Raw genomic sequence first — 23131 nt, 5'->3', positions numbered from 1 at the left:
GGTAGTTTTTTGTAAGAAATAATGTAAGTTAACATTGAAGGGTAAATTAGACGTTAAACTTGCAACTTATATGATATTTTAAGGGCTTATAGGCTAGAAAATAACAGTATTACACTCTAAAGTGTGTCACATGACTTGTGTTCATGATTAATTGGGACATTTTAACATAAAGATTATCATCAAACTCTACCATAGATTGGAGGATCCCCATGACCCTGTATTTTGTAGCCATCTTCACTTTGAAACACAATAAAATGAATGTGGGTCGTTCTCTTTTTTTTTTAACGGGAAACCCTCATATTATCTATACCAGATCAACCTCTTTTTTTTTTTTTTTTTTTTTTTTTAATACATGATATTTTTACACTAAGGGGAGGGGGAGTTCGGCTAAGCTCTACAATGGACAACCTAATTTGGTATTGAATTCGCCATCCACGATATTCGAACCTAAGACCTTTCACTTCCAAATGAAGAAGAATACCACAAGACCGTAGTATTGAGTGGCAAATCAACCTCTATTTTAGATTCTTTTAAAATCCTAATTTTTTTTTTAAATTTTCTAAATTTTAATTTTTTTTGTCAAAGGCAACTCGTTAAATGGAATTCAGGTATTGAAATGTCTGGAATAACCCCGAACATAAGTCACTTATTTATGGAACACTCAACAGAAAAGAAGATGTAATAAGATATTTTTGAACAAACAATATTATCTACATTAAAGGGGATGGGGTAGACTTAACCTTACAATGAGCCAGCGATAATGTGGTTCAAATTCTCTTTTGGTGAAAATTAAACCTAAAATCTCACTTACAAATAAAGAAAAATACCATTGCACCATAATACTAATTAACAATAATATAAAATATTGTTGTCTATCGAAAATCAATCTAGAGTACACAAATTTAGCATGTGACGAATTATCCTAATAGTTAGGGCATGCATCTCCAACCTATTGCGTTTCCGTATTTAAATCTTCTTTCTTCCCGACGGTGTGAATTAAATGATCTAACTACTTATCTTTGCTGAGTAGCAATTAGAGAGCGAAGGTGCGCGCTTTTTTGCATGCTTCTTGCATGCCTGGGTCTGCGTTTGGCCGTCGTCAATTCGTCATTTGCTTGCTTGTTTAGAGAGAGCACATGGCTGTGGCGCTTATACATAACCCCCGCACTCTGTCCTCTCTTACCCGCTCTTCTTCTTCTTCTTCTTCTTCTTCCTCCACATTGACCCTCCTCTCCCAACCCCCCAAAACCCACTCTGAATCTTCGCTCTCTTAAAGTTCGTCTCTTTAAATCACTATCGGTTTTATTGTTGCTTGCGGCACAAAAGCAGAGATGGGAGTAAGTTTAACTTGTCGTCATTGTCACGGCTCAATATTTCATGTACCCTTCTCTTAGGGACTTCAGTTTTCTTTTGTAATAGATAATTTTGTTTGTCCACCTCTACTAATGTGCTTACATACTGCTTTGCAGGAACTGCTCGACCCATTCTCACTTGTTTCCGATGAGCTGTCGATTATTGCTAACAGGTTGCGGGCGATGGTAGTTTCTGAGGTATATCTATTTTCTGTCTTCTTGGATTTAATTCATATTACTCTAAGGACGTACGTGTTAGAACGGAGATTTAACCCTAATGGTTTTGTAAGATTCAAATGTTATATGATATGATCACAGATCAGATTTGTTTTTTATTCCCAGGTCCCTAAGCTTTCCTCCGCTGCCGAGTACTTCTTTAAAACGGGAGTGGAAGGAAAGAGGTTTCGTTCCACGGTAATATAAATAGTACTAATTCAATTCATTATTTCACAGAATATCAAGATGATGTATACTGGATATTTTCTTACCTTCCCTCTATGAATTCAATATTTGTGTATCCTGTTGTTAGAAGAATTCAGTGGAATAGATATGTGGGTGAAGATTATTGCTCCGTGTCGAATATGCGCACTCGTCATCCCAACCTTATATTTTCTAGAATTGTGATTGTCGTCAAGGTTAGAAGTTGCTCAATAGGTTTATTCTACATGCAGGTCTTATTGCTGATGTCAACCGCGTTGAATATCACTGTACCTGAACCTCCTACGGAGCTGCAAGAGGCTTTGTCAACAGAGCTACGCGCAATGCATATCACTGTACCTGAACCTCCTACGGAACTGCAAGAGGCCTTGTCAACAGAGCTACGCGCAAGGCATACCACTGTACCTGAACCTCCTACGGAACTGCAAGAGGCTTTGTCAACAGAGCTACGCGCAAGGCAACAACGAATAGCAGAAATCACAGAGATGTTTCATGTTAGTTATATCTTTGCTAATGATCTTGTTGCTATCGCTTTATTTTATTATGTACTACAGAATATTAGAAAACTATCATTTCTAATGTACTAATAACGTTCATTGCCAATCAGGTGGCAAGCCTTTTACACGATGATGTATTGGATGATGCAGACACAAGGCGTGGTGTTGGTTCAGTAAATTGTGTAATGGGAAATAAGGTGTGCTTTTGGTTCCTTTAAATTGGTCAATTTTTTCCCTTGTTTTCTTTCCGTTATTAATAATGATTCTGCACTGGGAACATACAGAGTTAGGAAAGGGTTTTGTATTATATGATAGTTACTCTTCTTTCTATCGTTGAATGCAGTTGGCTGTTTTAGCAGGGGATTTTGTGCTTTCCCGAGCCTGTGTCGCACTTGCCTCCTTGAGAAACACAGAGGTATGGATGAATTACTATGCACTAGTGTACTGAGATGAGCAATAGCACTGCAGCCCCCTCGGCAATTGGACCCAGGGCAAACCTGATGGAGAAGTTAAGCAATAATCGTCTAGCCCAGCACCTTGCTTATGTGATGTCATCATGACATTATCCACAATTTAAATTATTAAAGAATTATAGAAATTATAAAAAAATTACATTTCAATATTTTCAAATACTTTTAACCAATCTTTTATTATTATTATCCGAAATTAAAAATAAAATTCTCTTTTACTATTTTATAAAATAAAAAAAATACTAATATTTTAATATGAATTGTTTGGGTTATTCAGTTTAAAGGTGAATATGCATTTAAACAGTTATTGTTCATTTAAAAGGATTGAGTTGCCTATTGCCCAAGGGATCTTCCTACACTGGAAGTGTTCTAAGTCCCTTAACAGGGATTTGGGGTTTTGTAATGGTGTATTACCAGGGTCCATACTATCTTCTGGGTCCACCTCGAAGCTCTGCTTATTACTTTTAGCACATTTCAATGTTCCATGTCATGTAAGCTACTATGAAGGATGACGGAGCAAAAATAAAGTACCTTAAGGCCAAATAGGAGAAAGCAAAACCCCTGATATATTTTATTCGATCAAAATTTCCAGCTCCTTATCTTGTCAAGCAAGTCAGTTAATTTTGTTTTTGCCTCCCCCTTCCTTCTTGTGCACTTACACTCTGACACAATCATCACCATTATCATCCACCAGTGAAGTATAAAAGTGATCTGCCTGAAATTTCAGCAAGTCAGGACATGGTTCCCATACCTATTCATAGTTGTGATCCCAAGTATCACAAACAGTAGAATGTGGGTTCACTCAAGTTGTTTTAACATGTTTTTGCATCATTTTTGTGCATTTGTAGGTTGTATCATTAATGTCAACGGTTGTTGAGCATCTTGTGACTGGTGAAACCATGCAAATGACTACCAAATCTGATCAACGTTTTAGGTATACTGCTCTGCTGCTTCTGTCATATGTGTACATTTTTTGTTTGAGGAAGTAAACTACTATGTTATAAAAGCATAGCTATAGGCGTGGCATTATTAGGTTGGGATGTGGATTGTCTTGCCTTGGCTTGTATATAGTAGGGCTCATCTTTATAGCTCATTTCAAAATATAAGTATTTCTTGAATAATGCTACGTAGGATGAGAAGCGGATTATATAGAGAAGAAACAAGTTGGGGGTAGTTACACAACTTGCAACGAAGTCTGTTGTCGTGAAAGAGAGCAGAAGTGTGAGAAACAAACTAGGCATGCATAACTCACACACGAAATTCTCAATCTTCCATTTTCAAAAGCTTCAATTAGTTGAGTGTGAGCAAATCATTGTTGATGTTATGTATTTGCACACTTTTTTTTTCCGTATGATGTCTTCTTTCGGGTTTCCTTAAGATTTAAGTTTTTCTAATTATGAGAAAATTTGGTATTCATTGTAGCATGGAATATTATATGCAAAAGACTTATTACAAGACTGCATCACTGATTTCAAATAGTTGCAAATCAATTGCCGTTCTAGCTGGGCATACAACCGAAGTTGCTGCGTTGGCTTATGAATATGGAAAAAATCTGGTTCGTAAACTCTTGGAATTCTTTTGTCTAATATTCTTGACGAGCACGCTTAATTCTAAGATGTTTAATATTCATGTTCCAAACAGAAGCACACATAGAGAAAGAAAAAATAATGATAACAATAATTATATGACTTTCCTGCTAGCGCTCAAACAATGGATACTTTCTGATGGTTTTTTACATGCATGTATGGATTGATGGGTCGATGTCCGTGCGTGTGTATCAAGCTGACTAATTTTTTTCTCTCAGGGACTGGCATTTCAATTAATAGATGATCTCCTTGATTTTACGGGCACATCAGCTTCACTTGGAAAGGCATCTTTATCTGACATCCGCCATGTAAGTGTTGATTGATAAAGGGATCGTTACTGAGCTAGGTGCATCTCATGGCTGAGTTTGGTAGCTTAAAGTGAGAGTATCATAGCTAGGTGCACCTCATGGCTGAGTTTGGTAGCTTAAAGTGAGAGTATTATCTGGGTCTTGTCAGCCTTAAAGTTGGTTTTGGTTGCTCTAATTTGCTATAACAGTATTCTTTTTTTGATTTTTCATTATTTCTTTTCTTTCCATATTGGCATGCTCAACAAGCTTGCTTGCATTGTAAATTGAGAGAGATCCTCAACTATTCTAATCCCATGCCGCTATGTTTTCAACTTTCATTCCTCATAATTTTTTGCAACCATATAATCGTTTTGTAGGGCATTGTAACTGCTCCAATATTGTTTGCCATGGAAGAGTTTCCTCAGTTGCGTACAGTTGTTGAACAATGCCTTGATAACAACCCTGCAAATATTGAACTCGTAAGTTTGTATTGTTTCATCAAGTGCCGGTCTGGGCCACTTTGGCATTGTTTCAAAGAAAATGCCCGTCTAAACCTGTTTCTGTCATCTTTAGAAAATGTTTCTGTTTTCTACTTTTCGCCTCTCACTAAATGTCCGACTCTAACCAATATTATATTGTTCATGAAATTTCATCAACGAGAGGTGAACAACAGAAAGTAGAAACAGTTTTTTTCTTTTTAGTGAATATAAATAGTTTAATGCGGTTGTCACAGTTTTATTAGATTCAATTATTATTATTGGTTTTCATGGTATATTTCTACAGGCTCTCAACTACCTCGGTAGGAGCCGTGGAATACATAGGACAAGGGAGCTAGCCACAAAACATGCAAACCTTGCCGCAGCAGCAATCAAATCTCTGCCCAAGAGCGAAGACGAGAATGTCAGAAAATCGAGGAGGGCACTCGTACATCTCACCCAGGTAGTCATTACAGGAACCAAGAAAAGGGACGCCCCTTCTTGATTCATCCAAAGCCAGAAATAAAAATGGGCGTGCATGGGAAAAAAATTGTGTGCGGGAATTGTTTCCTTTTAGATTTTCATCCACCCGTGGTAAGAAGAGAATGCTTGAATGGAATAATTGTGTATTTCATTGATACATGAAGGAGAAATATACACAGTTAATATGCACAATCAACTCCATAGAAATTGGAGTTGACTTCCTAACTAGGTAAATACATAAAAAGCTAAGTACACAAATAATTAGGGATTTGTTCCGATTGATATCTCACTGATTTGTCAACATTCTCCCTCAAGTTGGTGCATATATGTCACTCATGCCCAACTTGTCTAAGAAACTTGAAAACTTATGACTTGAAACAACTTTCGTGAGAATATCTGCCAACAGATCCTCCGTTCTAATTGACGATACTTCAATTATTTTTCCTTCTGATTTTTCCTTGATAAAGAATCTATCAACTTTGTTTGTACCATACTTGACCAATCCCGAAACTACTGAGCACCGGTCAACGTTATACCGTCAAGGACCCATAAGAGTTTCCCTCCAACCAGGAGGCCAATTACAGTGCGACACGTGTCAACATCGGAAGCCAATCATAGCGCGACACGTGTCAACATCAGAAGTCAATCACAACACGACATGTGTCAATGTTAGAATGAAACTAGAAACTCTCTTCTATAAATAGAGATCATTCTCTCACAATATTTCCTAATGTCATTTGTACTACATCATTCACTAGTACTTACTAAAGGAGAGCTTGAACCTATGTACTTGTGTAACCCTTCACAATTAATGAGAACTCCTCTACTCTGTGGACGTAGCCAATCTGGGTGAACCACGTACATCTTGTGTTTGCTTCCATGTCCCTATCCATTTACTTACTTATCCACACTAGTGACCGGAGCAATCTAGCGAAGGTCACAAACTTGACACTTTTTGTTGTACCAAAGTCCTCACCGATTTTGTGCATCAACAATATATATTATATTTTCCTTGATGGGGCTATTCTGGGATAGTGTGTTGTTTGTCCCTTCATGATGAATGTTTCATCATACGTTTAAATAATAAAGGTTACTTTCATCATAACATATATCAATAACATATTAAATAAATGATGAAAACGATGTCTACTGAAAAGGAAAAGTAAAGCTCCCTTTATTTTTTTCTTTTGGCAGATGGCCAGCCAGTCTCGGGGACAACCACAGAGATCCCAAAGAAATTGAAATCCTCTATAGAATAATAGGTGGTGTCCACCATAGCATCAAACATGCGCATGTGACCACTGATGTAACCATAATAAGGATAGGCATTTAGCATGTAATAGGAAATAGTGTTTTTAATAATACTGAAGGATTCAGTAAATGGTAAGCAATATGAATAATAATAATAGAATTAATAATAGAAAACTTATCTTCTTCATGGTTTTCCTGTGGCTTTTTCAGAAAGTGGGCTGAGAACATGCACTCCCTTTCATGATGAAAGTTTCATTGTTGGTGGGCATCTTCTTACGGCTTGGTGCTGCAGAGAGCACTGAGCTTTCTGGAGAGCAAGTTTCCAAGCAGTTTCATCATTCAATTTATTCGATTTCATGAGCCTATTTGTGTTTGAAAGACCTATCATAGAAGAATGTACTGGGAATTTGTAGAGCATATCTCACCCAATTCCCCGCCTCATCGTTCACTGGTGTTGCGGCGCCGTTTTTGGCTTATTTCAGTACTGTTGAGTACAAGCTCGTGACTTCTTCGCCAGCGATGTTTTCAGGCACCGATTTAGGATTGAAAGAGAAGTGTTTGCAGAGAGCTAATATAATCAATTGCTTTATGCTTATACCGGTACTTCCCTTAGTTGCCATCTCTTTCCTTCAGAAACCAGAGCTCCACAGTTTCTCAGTTCAGAGTTGAGTAGGCAGTTCAATTGGGAGATGAAGGGACGCCACTCAGACAATGGGGGTAGGTGGTTGAGACGAAGTAATTGTATTCAGGTGAGGCAAAGAGAATGCTATCAGCTTATCGGATCTTCTGATGAAATGCTTCGACGACAGGTGGAAAAGTTCCCTTTCCCTCCAGATCTGTGTTCAGCGGTGGCAGCTTCGATCAGAGTTGGTAGGGAGCACGAGACCCGAGCGACGGCGAGCAAGAGCTCAACGGAGACTACGAAGGAGAGTAACCTGATGAGCGCGAGGGTGAGGGAGAGAGAGAGTGGAAGTTTTATGATTTCTTCTTGTTCTCTCCTCAACTCCTTTATGTAGTGATCCGATTCACTTTTTGCCGCCAGATATCCGTCGAGTCCCATGGAGATAGCACCGGTTGTGACTTCGGCGATGCCAGCAGTGAGGACGATAGATGACGTGGCATTGGTGCCGGACAGTCCCGCAGCGAGAGCAAACGGCATAGTAAGACCGTCAGATACGCCAATGATGATCTCCCGGACGTAAGGTTACGACGTCGGTACGATGGGGTTCACCTCATTTCAGAAGAAAAAAAAAAAAGAGGACCAGAGAGATGGGACGTGTGAGTTTATATATATATATATATATATATATATATATATAGGAATTGCTTAAGGGGAGGGATCCCAATTTTTTCAAAAAAATGGGGACACGCTCCCCACCGTTGGATTTGAATTAAATGAAATCCTGTGGTTGAGATTCTATGGCCTGTGTTTTAATCTCAACCACACAATTTCATTAAAGTCAATCTAACGGTGGGGAGCGTGTCCCCATTTTTTTTGAAAAAATGGGGATCCCTCCCCTTAAACTCCCTGTATATATATATATATATATAGACAGAGACAGAGAACAACGAGATGGATATGGGTATGTTTGGATTTTCAAGTAATCATTTAGGCTATTTAGTTGAAATGGAGGATGAATAATTGAATCAGAAAGGAGTAGGAGGAAGAGTGTATGGGTTTTGCAGTGTTTGTGTAGGTGTTTGGTTCTTAGGTTTCTGCAGATTCACGGTGGAGTGTGGTGAGGTCTCACGGTGGTGAGATGAAAAAATGAAAGAGAACCGACATAACTTTTCGTGTCGATTCCCACAAATGGCACCAAATGTTGATGCACAAAATCCGGAGGATCTTGGACCAACGTAAATCTGGCCGTGAATCACACAAACGCACAAAAACACAAAGATGTATCGTGGTTCACTCCAATGTTTGGGCTACGTCCACACTGATGTTGATTATGTATGTATGGATTACAATAGATTGGCAAGAGAGCTCCATGTGGATGCAACCCTTGCCATTTTGCTCTATGTTTGGTTAAGAGGGTATTGCCCTCTGTTTGGATTGTGAGGGTTGAGTGTGAGTCTCTCTAGTTTCCTTAGTGAAGGTGAGCCCTTTGTCTTCCTCTGGATGTGAGTCCCCTCATGAGGGTGAGAGAGAGTCAATTTTATAGTATAAGGGCTCCCTCCTCTTTTACATTTGTCTTGGGTTTTGGGATGAGGCCCAAAGACGATGCCCAATATATGGTACCAACAGTTTCTATTTATGTAAACAACCCTTCCATAACCCCTTTCCTTAAACCCTAATAGAATCCCTTCAAAATAATTGCAATTTTTGCTGAATTAGCACTTAAAACCTCTAGAGAAATATTCAATTATTTAGCAATTATGTATGACCAAACCCTTAAGTAGCAATTAGAAAGCGAAAGTGCGCGTTTTTAATACATGGCTGCCTCTGCGTTTGGCCGTCGTCATTTCGTCATTTTCCTTACTTCTTTAGAGAGGGACAACATGGCTGTGGCGCCTACACATAACCCCCATCCTCTCCTCTCTGAGTCGGTTCCTTCTTCTTCTTCTACTTTGACCCTCCTCTCCCAACCTCCCAAAACCCACTCTGAATCTCTCTCTCTGTGTTAAAGTTCGTTCCTTTAAATCGCTATCAATTTTATTGAGAGAGAAGCAAAGGAAAAAGTATGTTATTTTCTCGGATTCAAAGAAGCAGCTTCAATGGGTTGTGTCGGTGTTTGCTTTCCCATCGAAGGGACCCGCAACAGTTCGTCGCCGCCCGCACTTACTCTCAATCGCTGAATGATTCGACCCAGAAGGTAATTTTGCTCTATAAATCTCTGAGATTGAAGGTTTTGTGATTGTGTTTGTATTATGTTATGTTTCAGGGTTTTGATTGGTTGTGTGTTGGTAGATTATGGGTTGCGGGGAATTTATTTCGTGGGGATTGCCGCCGGTTTTCCATGGTTCCAGGCACCAAATTCACCATCAAAGCAGCTCCATAGTTGAGGTGAGGTTTTTGGGTATTCACATTTTGGTTATTTTTTTGTTTTCCCACATGCCCATTTGATATTTCAATGGCAAATGCATGAAAGCACGAAAATTTCGAGTTACCCGAGTGTTCGTTTGTTTTTAAAGTTCAATCCTGGTTGATTGTGCAAAAGTTTTAAGTAGTTTGTTTATGTGAGATCAGCCTCTGGATCAAAATGTACGAGTTGTTTATTGTTGCTTATGGCACAAATGCAAAGATGGAGTAAGTTTAACTTGTCGTCATTGTCAAGGCTCAAATTTCATGTACCCTTCTCTTAGGGACTTTAGTTTTCTTTTGTAATAGATAATTTTGTTTGTCCACCTCTATAATGTGCTTACATACTGCTTTGCAGGAACCGCTTGACCCATTCTCGCTTGTTTCCGATGAGCTGTCGATTATTGCTAACAGGTTGCGGGCAATGGTAGTTGCTGAGGTATATCTATTTTCTATCTCCTTGGATTTATTTGATATTACTCTGAGGACATACATGTTGGAAACTGAGATTGGATCCTAATGGTCTCGTAAGATTCAAATGTTATATCATATTATCATAGATCAGATTTGTTTTCTATTCCCAGGTCCCTAAGCTTGCCTCCGCTGCTGAGTACTTCTTTAAAATGGGAGTGGAAGGAAAGAGGTTTCGTCCCACGGTAATATAAATAGTACTAATCCAATTCATTAGTTCACTTTCTCTGTTTCGCAAAGATGTTGTATACTGGATATTTTCTTGTATATATCATTTAGTAATTTGCCTTCTGTCTCTAAATTCAATATTTGCACATATGCTGTTAGGAGAAGTCAGTGGAATATATATAGATATATATATATATATATATATATATATATATATATATATATATATAACTCGTCATTCCAACCTTATATTTTCAAGAATTACGATTGTCGTCAAGGTTAAAAGTTGCTCAGTAGATTTATTCTATTATTTCTATATGCAGGTCTTATTGTTGATGTCAACCGCTTTGAATATCACTGTACCTGAACCTCCTACAGAACTGCGAGTGGCTTTGTCAACAGAGCTACGCGCAAGGCAACAATGTATAGCAGAAGTCACAGAGATGATTCATGTTAGTTATATCATTCTTAATGATTTTGTTGCTATCACTTTATTTTATTATATGCTACACATTATTGGAAAAATATCATTTCTAATGTACTAATAACATTCATTGCCTGTAGGGATTCCCTAGACCAATTTATTCGTGTCGTTCCAAAACTGTTTTTTAATGGCTTTGTAAAATTCTCTCTGAGGTGCACTTGCTTGAATTATAACTCCCTTTTCCTCCAAAATTTGTGGCATAAGCATTACATGTATTATCTTACCTTTCCACCCCTGCAACTTATCTACAGTAATATTATTAACTTAATCAGTAAATTTCTATTAAGAATCTAGTTACACTTGATAGGAATGAAATTTGTCTTGTAATGCTTCATGAGTAAATTGTGACATTGAGGATATGATATTTCTCTCAGGACTTGAAGCCTGAAAAAGCTTCTAACGTAATTATTTTCATTTGTCAGGTGGCAAGCCTTCTACATGATGATGTATTGGATGATGCAGACACAAGGCGTGGTGTTGGTACATTAAATTGTATAATGGGAAATAAGGTGTGCTTTTGGTTCCTTTAAATTGGTCAAATTGCCTTTTTGCTTATAAGAATATAATTTATTTTGATGCTTCTCTTCTTATCTCTACAGAAGTCATTTATATTTCAATCAAAAGTATAGGGACGAATGTGTTTGTTGGATTTTCAGAGAGTTTCCATATGCATCACATTAAGCATTTAAACAAGGCATGTATCATGTTCTAGTCGTTGGATGAAAATCAAACAATTAATACAATAAAGGCTTAGAACGTGGAGGAACGGTGTGTTTCCTACTAACCCCTATGTTTAGGCAACATGAGACAAAATGATATGTTCCCATTAGAGCTTATTTTGATGCCTAAAAGGGACTGGGGAAGGGTGGCTAAATCATTTGTTCATTACTTTCCACCCTATGCAGATAGTTACCGTACATGGCTGCTGCTGATACCCCTCCCGCTGAATGATATTAATTCTTGTCAAGTATTGAACATTTTAATAGAATGTGAGATGGAGTGCCGTACCATATCAAATTTTCCCATTTTTTATTTCAGTTATTAATAATGATTCTGCATTGGGAACATACAGAGTTATGAAATATGATATGATAGTTACTCGTCTTTCCATTATTGAATGCAGTTAGCTGTTTTAGCGGGGGATTTTCTGCTTTCCCGAGCCTGTGTCGCACTTGCCTCCTTGAGAAACACAGAGGTACGGATGAATTATTATGCACTAGTGTACTGAGATGAGCAATAACACGTGGGGCTATATTTCATGCTTTCTGGCTCATCTTGTTTATAGTATTAGGGATGTGAGAGACTTGGCCACAAAAGTCCACATATTTGATATGCTGTGCTGGCACCCTATTAGAGTAGTTGTATTTCATCCTCATATCAAAAGTGTGTTAATTATATTTAATGCATCTTGACTAGAAAGTTTCTTTGGTGGGGTCAGAGGGGTGGGGATGGGGAGGGAGTGTTGTAAGTCCCTTCTTGACAGGGATTTGGGGTTCCCTTTGCAATGGTATATTACCAGGGTCCATACTATCTTCTGGGTCCACATCGAAGCCCCTACTTATTACTTTTAGCACATTGCAATGTTCCATGTCATGTATGCTACTATGAAGGATGACGGAGCAAAAATAAGGCATCTTAAGGCCAACCAAGTAATACAAGAGAGCAAAATCCCTGATAGATTTTATTCAATCAAATGTGCCAGCTCCTTATCTTGTCAAGCAAGTCAGTTAATTTTGTTTTTGCCTCCCCCTTCCTTCTTGTGCACTTTTACTCTTGTGGATAAACTACCGAATCAATTTTTTCAATCACCAAACACGACAATCATCACCATCATCATCCATCAGTGAAGTATGAAGGTGATCTGCCTGAAATTTTAGCAAGTCAGGACGTGGATGTTGGGTTTTTAAGGCTCAAAATTAGGATGATGCAAAGAATTAGGTTTGTGTTACCTATTTGGTTTTGGTGTCCTATTTGGGTTTGAGTTTGGATTTTGACTTCTTAGTTGGTTTCCTTGGTGGAGAGATTTTGTTAATAGCCTATTTGATTAGGATTTGGATTTACTTCTTATTAGGATTCTTATTGTAACCTAAGTCTTATGCACTATAAATAGGACCTTAGGGTTAGTGTATTTAGTGTGGCTCTTTCGTGTGGCAATTTGGTGAGAGTCAATTTGTGAGTTTGTGAGTCAGAGAGCAATTTGGGAGAATCTTCTCCGTTTGTTTGAGTTCTCTACTTGTTTGATTTAGGGTTTGTAATTTGTGGGATTTGGGTTGTGAGAGTTTAAACACTCTTTTGTAATCTCCGTTTGTTTAGTGAAATTCCTTGCCGTGCTTTGCTCGTGGATGTAGGTTTTATGCCGAACCACGTAAATCTCTTGTGTTAGTTTGAGATTGTTTTAGTTTTCACCTACGACGTTGATATTGGTACTTTGTTAGAGTTTGCTTCCGTTTGCACATAAAAGTACAACCAGTGGTATAAAAGCCAGGTTTCGGCTTGGGCTTTGCTTGGCAGTCACTATGAAGCCTTTTGTGTTATCGGTGAAAGTTGATATTGAAAAGTTCGACGGCAATGACTTTGGTATTTGGCAATTGAAGATGCGTGCTTTGTTAGTTCAACAAGGGCTTTTGAAAATGCTAAAGGGTGTGAAGGCTTTGCCGAATTCGTGGACTGATGAAGAAAAAGAAGACGTTATGGAGCAGGCACTTGGAGCAATCTTGCTAACTTTATCAAATGAGTCTTGCGTGAAGTTGGTAGCATAAAATTTGCACCGGAGTTGTGGATAAAATTGGAGAGCTTGTATATGACCAAATCCCTTGCTAAACAGTTGTATTTGAAGAAAAGTTTGCATACTCTTCGTATGGATGAAGGTACGTCAATTCATAAGCATGTTGATGAATTCAATAAACTTATGATGGATTTGAAAAGTGTGGACAACCAAATTAGTGATGAGGATTATGCAATATCTTTGTTGTGTTCTTTATCTCCTTCATATGAACACTTTGTCGATACCATGCTATTTGGTAGAGAAAGTCTTAGTTTGAAAGATTTTAAAGTCGGTTTGAATTCTAAAGAGCTAAAGAATAAAGTGTCTGACACACAAAATGGAGCTTTGGTAGTTCAAAGAAGAAATAAGGAAAGGGGCAAACTTGGAAAGAACACTTGTAGCTATTGTTATAAGGAAGGTCATTGGAAAGTAGATTGCCCTAAACTCAAGGGCAAAAAGGAGCCGTTTGATAAGTCTTTTGCTAGTGTTGATGCAAACATTGCAGAAGATCATTGTTCTGAACTCCTCTAAAGGTTATGTGAGGAGATGGAGCTTGGTACTCAAGCTCTTTGGGTGGAGTGCAATTCGCACTTTTTGTTCATATGTTCAAGCTTTTGCTTGGATTTTGTTTCATATTTGTTAGCTTCTGTAATGGAATTTGTTGGAGAAGGCGTTGGAGGAAATTTCAAGTTTGAAGATTTCTGGATTTTTTTTATTCTAGGTGGAGATCAATTTCAAAAGAATTTGGTGCACGTTTGTGTTTGTATTTTGATATCCCAAATTAGGAAGTTTGCTAATTTCTCGCCGAGATGGAGATTGTTAGGTTTTTACGGCTCAAAATTAGGATGATGCAAAGAATTAGGTTTGTGTTACCTATTTGGTTTTGGTGTCCTATTTGGGTTTAGGTTTGGATTTTGACTTCTTAGTTGGTTTCCTTGGTGGAGAGATTTTGTTAATCACCTATTTGATTAGGATTTGGATTTACTTCCTATTAGGATTCTTATTGTAACCTAAGTCCTATGCACTATAAATAGGACCTTAGGGTTAGTGTATTTAGTGTGGCTCATTCGTGTGGCAATTTGGTGAGAGTCAATTTGTGAGTTTGTGAGTTAGAGAGCAATTTTTGAGAATCTTCTCCATTTGTTTGAGTTCTCTACTCGTTTGGTTTAGGGTTTGTAATTTGTGGGATTTGGGTTGTGAAAGTTTAAACACTCTTTTGTAATCTCCGTTTGTTTAGTGAAATTCTTTGCCGTGCTTCGCTCGTGGACGTAGGCTTTACGCCGAACCACGTAAATCTCGTGTTAGTTTGAGATTGTTTTAGTTTTCACCTACGACGTTGATATTGGTACTTTGTTAGAGTTTGCTTCCGTTTGCACATAAAAGTACAACAGTGGATCCCATACCTATTCATAGTTATATTCCCAAGTATCACAGACAGAAGGATGTGCGTTCACTTTAGTTGTTTTAACATGTTTTTGCATCATTTTTGTGCATTTGTAGGTTGTATCATTAATGTCAACGGTTGTTGAGCATCTTGTGACAGGTGAAACCATGCAAATCACTACCACATCTGATCAACGTTGTAGGTACACTGCTATGTTGCTTCTGTCATATGTGTACATTTTTTTTTAGGTAGTAAACTACTATGTTATAAAAGTATATATTAGGTTGGGATTTGGCTTGTCTCGTCTTGTATATAGTAGGGCTCGTCTTTATAGCTCTTTTTTTACATAAAGTATTTCTTTAATAATGCCATGTAGGGATGGGAATTGGTGATTATATAGAGAAGAAATAAGTTGGGGGTTGTTACAACTTACAACGAAATGTGTTGTAGTGAAAAGAGAGCGGAAGTGTGAGAAACAAATTACGCATGCATAACTCATACTCAAAGTACTCAATCTTCCATTTTCAAAAGCTTCAATTAGTTGAGTTTGAGCAAATCATTGTTGATATTATGTACATAAGCGCACAGTTTTTTTGTTATTTGATATCTTGATTAGGGTTTCTTTAAGATTTAAGGTTTTCTAATTATGATAGAATTTGGTATTCATTGCAGCATGGAATATTATATACAAAAGACTTATTACAAGACTGCATCATTGATTTCAAATAGTTGCAAAGCAATTGCCGTTCTTGCTGGGCATACAACCGAAGTTGCTATGTTGGCTTATGAGTATGGAAAAAATCTGGTTCGTAAACTCTTGGAATTCTTTTGTCTAATATTCTTGACGAGCAAGCTTAATTCTAAGATATTTTTATGAGTTTAATAGTCAGGTTCCAAACAGAAGCACATATAGAGAAATAAAAATAATGATAACAAGAATTATATAGAGCTCAAACAATGGACACTTTCTGATGGTTTTTTTACATGCATGTATGGATTGATGAGTCAATGTGCTTGCATGTGTATCAAGCTGACTAATTTTTTTTTTTCCTCAGGGATTGGCATTTCAATTAATAGATGACGTTCTTGATTTTATGGGCACATCAGCTTCACTTGGAAAGGGCTCTTTATCTGACATCCGCCATGTAAGTGTTGGTTGGTAATGGGATATTTCTATGTTTGAACACATGAGATTTGTCTCTTGTCCGTTACTGATCTAGGTGCATCTCATGGCTGAGTTTGGTAGCTTAAAGTGAGAGTATTATCTGTGTCTGTCAGCCTTAAAGTTGGTTTTGTTGCTCAAAATTTCCTATAACAGTATTCAATTTTCGATTTTTCATTCTTTTGTTTCTTTCCATATTGGCATGCTCAACAAGCTTGCTTGCATTTGCCATGAAAAAAAATGCAAGTATTGTAAGCTTGACCTTATGAAATTATGTAGTTCATGGCCAGCATTTCTCTGTTTAGTCTCACTTTTCAATTAGTAAATTAAGAGAAATCCTCAACTGTTCTGATCCCATGCTGCTATGTTTTCAACTTTCATGATTAAGAGCCCTCTTACTTTTTTGGTTATTGTCATAATTTTTTGAAACCATATAATCGTTTTGTAGGGCATCGTAACTGCTCCAATATTGTTTGCCATGGAAGAGTTTCCTCAGTTGCGTATGGTTGTTGAACAGGGCCTTGATAACAACCCTGCAAATATTGAACTTGTAAGTTTGCAATGTTTCATTAAATGCTGGTCTGGGCTACTTAGGCATTGTTTCAAAGAAAACTCCCGTCTAAACCCGTTTCTGCCATCCAGCTTTGAAAAATGTTTCTGTTTTATATTTTTCGCCTCTCATTAAATGTCCAACTCTAATGAATATTGTTCATGAAATTTCATTAACGAGAGGTGAAAAACAGAAAATAGAAACGGTTTTTAAGTGAATATAAATAGTTTAATGCAGTCATCTCAGTTTTATTAGATTCAATTCTTGTTATTGGTTTTCATGGTCTATTTCTACAGGCTCTCGACTACCTAGGTAGGAGCCGTGGAATACATAGGACAAGGGAGCTAGCCACAAAACATGCAAACCTTGCCGCAGCGGCAATCGAATCTCTGCCCGAGAGCAAAGACAAGAATGTCAGAAAATCGAGGAGGGCACTCCTAGATCTCACCCAGGTAGTCATTACAAGAACCAAATGATGGAGAATATCTGCACCATATTGACATAATAATGTGTTGAAGTTCAGTTATTGAACTTCATTGTCCCTATAATACGAGGGACGAGTCCATTTTCTTCATCATATTCTTTCAACCATTTCGTTTTCTTTTCCAAAAAATTTCCCGTAGACTACATTTCGTGTAGTAAAATTTTGACACACATCCGTCATTGTGTACATTAAACTCTGGAGTAATTAGGGATAGCAGTGGTATCATACCACGCATAACTCCGCCGGATTCTGGTCAAATGATGTAATTGGATCGTATTCGCTTGGCTTCAAAAGTGAAGCTAGCAGTGACTTTCATCTCTGATTTCGGCTGTTCGGAGGATGCTTGTACTGTTTGCATTCAAGTTCTAAATTTTATCCGTCGGCTTCGTGAGAAAATGGTGTTAGGGCTGGTTTGGTATTGCTATGCTTTGGAAAAAAACTATTTCTACTGTGCTGTGAGAATAAGTTCATTTTTGCTGCTTTATGTCGTCAGTTTTTTTTCATCCAAAACTGTGAAAATAAGTTGTTTTTAAGTGTTTACCAAATATTTTTTTGAGCTCAGCTATTTTTTATACCTACTTATTATAAAAGTACCTCAGTATCAAACCAGTGCTTACACAAACGGAGTAACATACCTGTCGGCCAACTACCACTAAGCATGTGTATGCGTCAGTAGCAGTGTACTCATGTCAAATAGCTCATTCCTCCATACAGGGGGATTTGTGTGTAGTTATATACAACCGTCAGCAGTTGAAGAAAATTGAATAGATGTGCGATTTTCTCAACATGTCTGAACCGCTGTTACAGACTGGAGTTTGAATGAAAGTCAAAAGGGGCCGATTAGGATTCAAAATTATATTCCAAATTTTTTGTTTCTACACTCGAAAATAAAATATACAGATACAAAGGGACTGTTCAGGATTCAAAATTATATTCCAAAATTTTTGTTTCAACACTCAAAAATAAATATACAGATAAAAAAAACCAAGCGTAGTTTATCAAACAAACTAATGTACATATTTCCACAAGAATACTAGCCGAGCTATCTTACAAAGTTGTTCATATGCTTATTCTTCACTTGCAACCTTGGAGTCAAAAAAATGAGTTCAAAAGGCAAGAATAATTCACACATCCACTAAGTAATGAATACATCTTGGGAGATAAACACGGCCCATGCATCCTACAATTCCACATCATCAATTACTTGTCAGAATCATTGGAGTTAATTAATTCATAACTTCTTTTCAAAATGCTTTTAAAATGATTGAAATCGTTTTTGGTAAAAATGCTTTTGGAACTAATTCTTAGTAAAACGCAAGTAAATCTTGGAAAAACACTTAAAATGCTTCCTGAAAGAAGCACTATTCTCTTAAAGCGTTTTTAATTATTTTAAAAACACTTCCAAAAAAACCCAAAATTCTTTGTTAACCATTAAGGTTTAGTAATTTGGAATGCAATGGAACTTTATTGCTTTCCAATTATTTTAAAAACACTTCCAAAAAAACCCAAAATTCTTTGTTAACCATTAAGGTTTAGTAATTTGGAATGCAATGGAACTTTATTGCTTTTCATGAAATACATACGAAGGTGTGACGACTTCCTTTGTAGTCTCAATAACAATTCCCGATACATAACAAAAACATTTATTTACCTGGAGGATGGCGAAGGCCGTTTCAGCAATATATTTTTGAGCAGGTGTTGCTCCTCTTTGTTGCAGTTTGTCTGGGTGGAGGCACAGCCTTGCTTTCTGATACGCTTTCTTCACCTGTGAACCTTCTATTAGGCTTGTCAAGGGAACTGCATACCATCCACTCTTGGGCCATACAACCTGATCACCAGCCAACACCACACAAAACCAAAACAAACCATGTAACATTAATTATGCGAACTTGATCCTCCTTGCAGACCAATCACATTCGATCCGCATGAAAAAACTTATGTGCTTTCTATAAGTTACGTATTTGCATGCAGGGAGAAATAAATCTTTGTCGATAAGAAGCCAAGCAGTATTCGTCGAAGTAAACCTCAAGATTTTTACTTACATGGTGTAGTGTCGAAAGCAGCATACGAATGTTGGATTCCTTGCCAGCCGACCATAACCTTATGTCTTCATCCAAGAGCTCCAATTCCATCTGTATATATATAGAGAAAGCATTGCTCAAACTTATTTTGGTATAATTATTCGTACAAAATTTATGCATGCAAGAAGAGAAAGCTTACATCTTTTTCTGAAGGCTTCTTTTCCTCTTCAGCTATCCCTGTCATTTCCTCTTCTTCCTGCCAAACAAGTCGATATCGGAAAATGACGATATATGATATATATATGGGACACTTTGGATGCGGTCCCTAACTATCAATATTCTTTGATTGAAACTTTGTTAGTTTTTAGTTTTTTATTAAGGTCCCTGACATTAATGTAATAATGCAAGTTACTATATTTTTTAAATTAAAAATTAAAAATTGAAATTTTAATTGTTTATATTAATGAGATTTTAAATAAAACCCATAATTTATGGGATTAAAAATAATAAAATAAAAATTATACTCTCTATTATATTGTGTGTGTGTGTGTGTGTGTGTGTATACATATATGTATGGGTACATTAACCAAAATTAACAAAAAAAGTTATTGTACCAAAACATGGATACATTCTCAAATCAACGAAAATGAATGTACCCATATAAGTTTAAACATGGATTAAAAAATTTGAATGGATTTTATATTAAAAAAAAAGGGTACATTTTACATATAACAAATTGATATATTTGAGAATGGGTACATTTAAGTTTAAAAAAATTGAAAAATAATATGACTGGGTACATTTAAGATTAAAAAATTGAGAATTTTTTATATATATAAAAAAAACTAATAGGTACAAACTTAATTTAATTTAATTTTTTATTATTTTGGAAATGTTTGAATTGAAAATTAATTAGAAGTTTAATAGAGGTGTGAGTATTAAACCCTAAATTAATTACTAATTTTTATATTAAAAAAATTATATAATAAACATGTAAATTCATTATCACATTATTGCTAGGGACTTGAATCAAAATTTAAGAACTAATAAGGTCTTAGTCAATGAACAGTAAAAACTAGGGACCGGATACTAATTTTTCCTATATATATATACACACACACACACACGTAGAATATTTTGGGCTGCATGCCTTCAAAATTTACCAAAAATAATTTACCTCTGGAGATGGAGTCGTTTCAAGTAGTAGTTCATCTCTTTGCTGGTGATATGAGTAATCCACATTAGGCCTACCTAAATGATTCATATCAAACGCACACAGTACAGTTATTACTCATGCATAAAAGTTTCAAGGTTTAGGGTTTAGGGTTTCGGGTTTTGGGTTCAGTTTAGAGACTAACAAAAATCACCTTCATCCATTTCAACAGACTGCTGATTGTCTTGTTGCGTCAAGCTCCCTTCTTTCTCGGAATTACTGTGTGTTTGGAACTTCTCTTTAGCCCATGCAATCGCTTCTTCAATACCAACTGCTTCTTCTCTTTGCTGATCAGAATTGATCTCAATCACATAAGAGCTCATCACTTCATCGTCATTATTATCTTCTTCTTTTTCTTCTTGTTCCAATACTCCCACTTCTTTCTCTCGCAAAACCCGATCCCAAATCCCGGATTTAATCTCATGTTCTTGGCAGAGCGAAGAGACTGCTGAAGATGGTGAGAGAAGCTCCAGATCATCCACAAATTGCTTGACGCTTCGACACGAACTGGGTCCAGGACTCATGGTTTCTGGGGACGAGACCTTCCTTGTGAATCCGAAATTACTGGAGCTTCTGAACTTTTCATCATATAATTTCTCCAGAACTTGGTTTTCAGTGAAGGAAAGAGGATTGCAACGCAGAGCTGACGTGCCTTGTTTCTTTGGATGTTCCTTGGTTGGCTTCATGGTTGATGAGTTCCATCTACATGGCACATTTAGTGGTCTGTGGCAATCAAGAATGTGTTGAGTTGAGAAACTCATCAATAATTTTATTAATAAATTTTTTGAAAGATGAAACTAATCTTAATATTTTGATTGAGTAATGCCAAAAACGCCGGAATTTTTTACTACTTTTGAATACTAAATGATGCATATAACTAATATCTAATGCGATAAAATTAGTAAAGTTTCATTAACACAATAAGTACACATTGCTTAATAGATCAGGTAATACAGAAATATAACCCGAAAATATACTCTCTTTAATATTTTCCTTTTGAGTAAGCTAAGTGCTTTTTACAAAACAATTAGTGGTGACGTCCAAGCGCTTTCCACTAAAGCACTTTTATCAACAAAGGCAAAATTAAATTAAAATACTAATAATGATTCTGGAAAAAATATAATAATATTTAAATTCCAAATGTTTTGGCCAAACACAAGATTTAATTCAAAATATTAGAATGGAAACTATGGGAAAAAAAACTCAAAATATTTGAAAAGAAAATTCAGAAGGCTTCCATACCCTTCGAATATAACCAAATTGAAGGCAGAATGAACGCAAATATAAAGCAATGTTAAGGGTATAAGCGTCAAGCTAAATAACAGCGGCAAAAACGGTTGGCCATACCGCGAAGGGACACAGTAACTATAGTAAACTACCTGAGCTTTGAAGCGAAGGAGGAGAATGCCACGTCATCGCCGATGACCGGCCGGAGAGGACTCAGCTCCTCCGAGCTCAGCACCGACGAAGAGTTTGACTTTGACTTCGTTTTCGAGTTCGGCCTCGACCGCTCTCTCGACATCCGCTGGCGTCCGTCGTCGTCCGATCCAAAAATATCACTATAAAACCGCTCGCTCCTCGACGGAATCCTAAACGCAGGCAAGCTTCGGTCTCTGTTCTCCGCCGTAAAGCAGAACTCCGGCGGCCGGAAGATCTCCTCGTAGAAGGAAGTCGAGCCCCCGGGGAATTGGCGCGGGAGGACGCTCCGCGGCGGCCCGCCGAATACATCCGCGAAGTCATCGGGTTCAAGCGTTATATGGGAGTCTTTGGCGGCTGCGGCCGCGAATACAGATCGAGTGGAGACGTGCTCCGCGGAGCGCCGCCGCGGGAGTCCCGGCATTAATCCCATTCGCATGCGCCAGGACTCGTCCATCTTTTTCCGACGGATTAGTGGGAGAAACTTGGAGAAGTATTGTGTGTGTTGTTTTATATAATAGAAGGAAGGAGAGATCATATGATATGATATTATATGAACAAAAGAAACTTTGTAACAAAGTTATCAACTTTTTTTATTTTTTGAATGGGGTTGGTTGGGGCCCACTAATTTCTTTATTTGATTAATGTGATAAGTTTTTGTGATGATTTGAAATGTTGATGGTGGAATGTAATGTGTAAAGCATATAAATTTTTCGATGTATCAGAAACACGATTCGGTACATAAATATCATAATAAAAGTGGTTGTAATTTTTTTTTTTAAAGTATTCAACCACTTGTATTATAACATCTTGTACCGGATCGTATTCCAACACACTGAAAAATCTCTTGCACAGCAAATGCTCATTGCTTCTTTAGAAATCAGAGTGGAGTTTGGTTGATTTCGTAGAGAAAAATAATTTCCGCGCACTTATATATATATATATATATATATATGTATATGTGTGTGTGTATATATATATATTTGTACATATTTAGGCTTTTTATATTAGCATCTCACAAAATGTTGAGTGCATCCCACATTAAAATTTAATATTAAATGACTTATTTATTCCACTATGCAATGACAATTTTGACCTTATTATTAGGTTTAAAAAAAAATAAAAATTCTAAATACATCCCAAATCACTTTT

The 23131-nt window shown here is 37.0% G+C and overlaps 3 protein-coding genes across 5 annotated transcripts; 2 read left to right on the top strand and 1 right to left on the bottom strand.

Moving 5' to 3' along the window:
* Positions 1-1082: 1082 nt before the first annotated feature.
* On the top strand, positions 1083-5878 carry LOC103435197 (solanesyl diphosphate synthase 3, chloroplastic/mitochondrial-like). The gene is made up of 11 exons (XM_029103069.2): positions 1083-1337; positions 1470-1550; positions 1695-1766; positions 2024-2284; positions 2398-2484; positions 2631-2702; positions 3606-3691; positions 4180-4312; positions 4562-4651; positions 5008-5109; positions 5414-5878. Exons 1-11 carry the CDS (start codon positions 1332-1334, stop codon positions 5609-5611), a joined length of 1188 nt encoding a protein of 395 aa, XP_028958902.1. The 5' UTR covers positions 1083-1331; the 3' UTR covers positions 5612-5878.
* A 2891-nt stretch (positions 5879-8769) lies between these two features.
* LOC103435174 (solanesyl-diphosphate synthase 1, mitochondrial) lies at positions 8770-17725 on the top strand. Of its 3 annotated transcripts, none has more exons than XM_008373568.4 (12): positions 8770-9656; positions 9752-9847; positions 10221-10301; positions 10447-10518; positions 10825-10953; positions 11408-11494; positions 12109-12180; positions 15250-15335; positions 15806-15938; positions 16189-16278; positions 16744-16845; positions 17142-17725. In XM_008373568.4, the coding sequence occupies exons 1-12, from the start codon at positions 9525-9527 to the stop codon at positions 17319-17321; spliced, it is 1260 nt and encodes a 419-aa protein (XP_008371790.2). In that variant the 5' UTR covers positions 8770-9524; the 3' UTR covers positions 17322-17725. The 3 variants fall into 3 exon arrangements, with proteins under 3 accessions (XP_008371790.2, XP_028958901.1, XP_070678870.1); XM_029103068.2 differs by having other exon boundaries at positions 9277-9656; positions 9726-9847; XM_070822769.1 differs by lacking the exons at positions 8770-9656; positions 9752-9847 and adding an exon at positions 10036-10090.
* A 516-nt stretch (positions 17726-18241) lies between these two features.
* On the bottom strand, positions 18242-22528 carry LOC103435175 (uncharacterized). Its single transcript, XM_070822768.1, has 7 exons — positions 21943-22528; positions 20718-21286; positions 20528-20601; positions 19550-19606; positions 19372-19461; positions 18981-19157; positions 18242-18509 (listed from the first exon to the last, which is right to left on the bottom strand). Exons 1-7 carry the CDS (start codon positions 22515-22517, stop codon positions 18465-18467), a joined length of 1587 nt encoding a protein of 528 aa, XP_070678869.1. The 5' UTR covers positions 22518-22528; the 3' UTR covers positions 18242-18464.
* Positions 22529-23131: the final 603 nt, after the last annotated feature.

This window comes from Malus domestica, chromosome 05 (genome assembly GCF_042453785.1).
Source record: "Malus domestica chromosome 05, GDT2T_hap1".
Classification (NCBI taxonomy): domain Eukaryota; kingdom Viridiplantae; phylum Streptophyta; class Magnoliopsida; order Rosales; family Rosaceae; genus Malus; species Malus domestica.
This window is presented reverse-complemented; position numbering and strand designations above follow the sequence as displayed.

What these genes read in the sequence shown, in the direction of transcription:
- LOC103435197 (XM_029103069.2), top strand. An exon ending in AAATCTGATCAACGTTTTAG is followed by an intron (nt 3,692 to 4,179) that starts GTATACTGCTCT and finishes TATTCATTGTAG; the next exon opens with CATGGAATATTATATGCAAA. An exon ending in ATGAATATGGAAAAAATCTG is followed by an intron (nt 4,313 to 4,561) that starts GTTCGTAAACTC and finishes TTTTTCTCTCAG; the next exon opens with GGACTGGCATTTCAATTAAT.
- LOC103435174 (XM_008373568.4), top strand. Translation starts at nt 9,525, where the DNA reads ATGTTATTTTCTCGGATTCAAAGAAGCAGCTTCAATGGGTTGTGTCGG. An exon ending in AAAGCAGCTCCATAGTTGAG is followed by an intron (nt 9,848 to 10,220) that starts GTGAGGTTTTTG and finishes ACTGCTTTGCAG; the next exon opens with GAACCGCTTGACCCATTCTC. An exon ending in GAAAGAGGTTTCGTCCCACG is followed by an intron (nt 10,519 to 10,824) that starts GTAATATAAATA and finishes TTCTATATGCAG; the next exon opens with GTCTTATTGTTGATGTCAAC.
- LOC103435175 (XM_070822768.1), bottom strand. Translation starts at nt 22,517, where the DNA reads ATGATCTCTCCTTCCTTCTATTATATAAAACAACACACACAATACTTC. An exon ending in TCCTTCGCTTCAAAGCTCAG is followed by an intron (nt 21,287 to 21,942) that starts GTAGTTTACTAT and finishes TGATTGCCACAG; the next exon opens with ACCACTAAATGTGCCATGTA. An exon ending in AAACGACTCCATCTCCAGAG is followed by an intron (nt 19,607 to 20,527) that starts GTAAATTATTTT and finishes CTTGTTTGGCAG; the next exon opens with GAAGAAGAGGAAATGACAGG.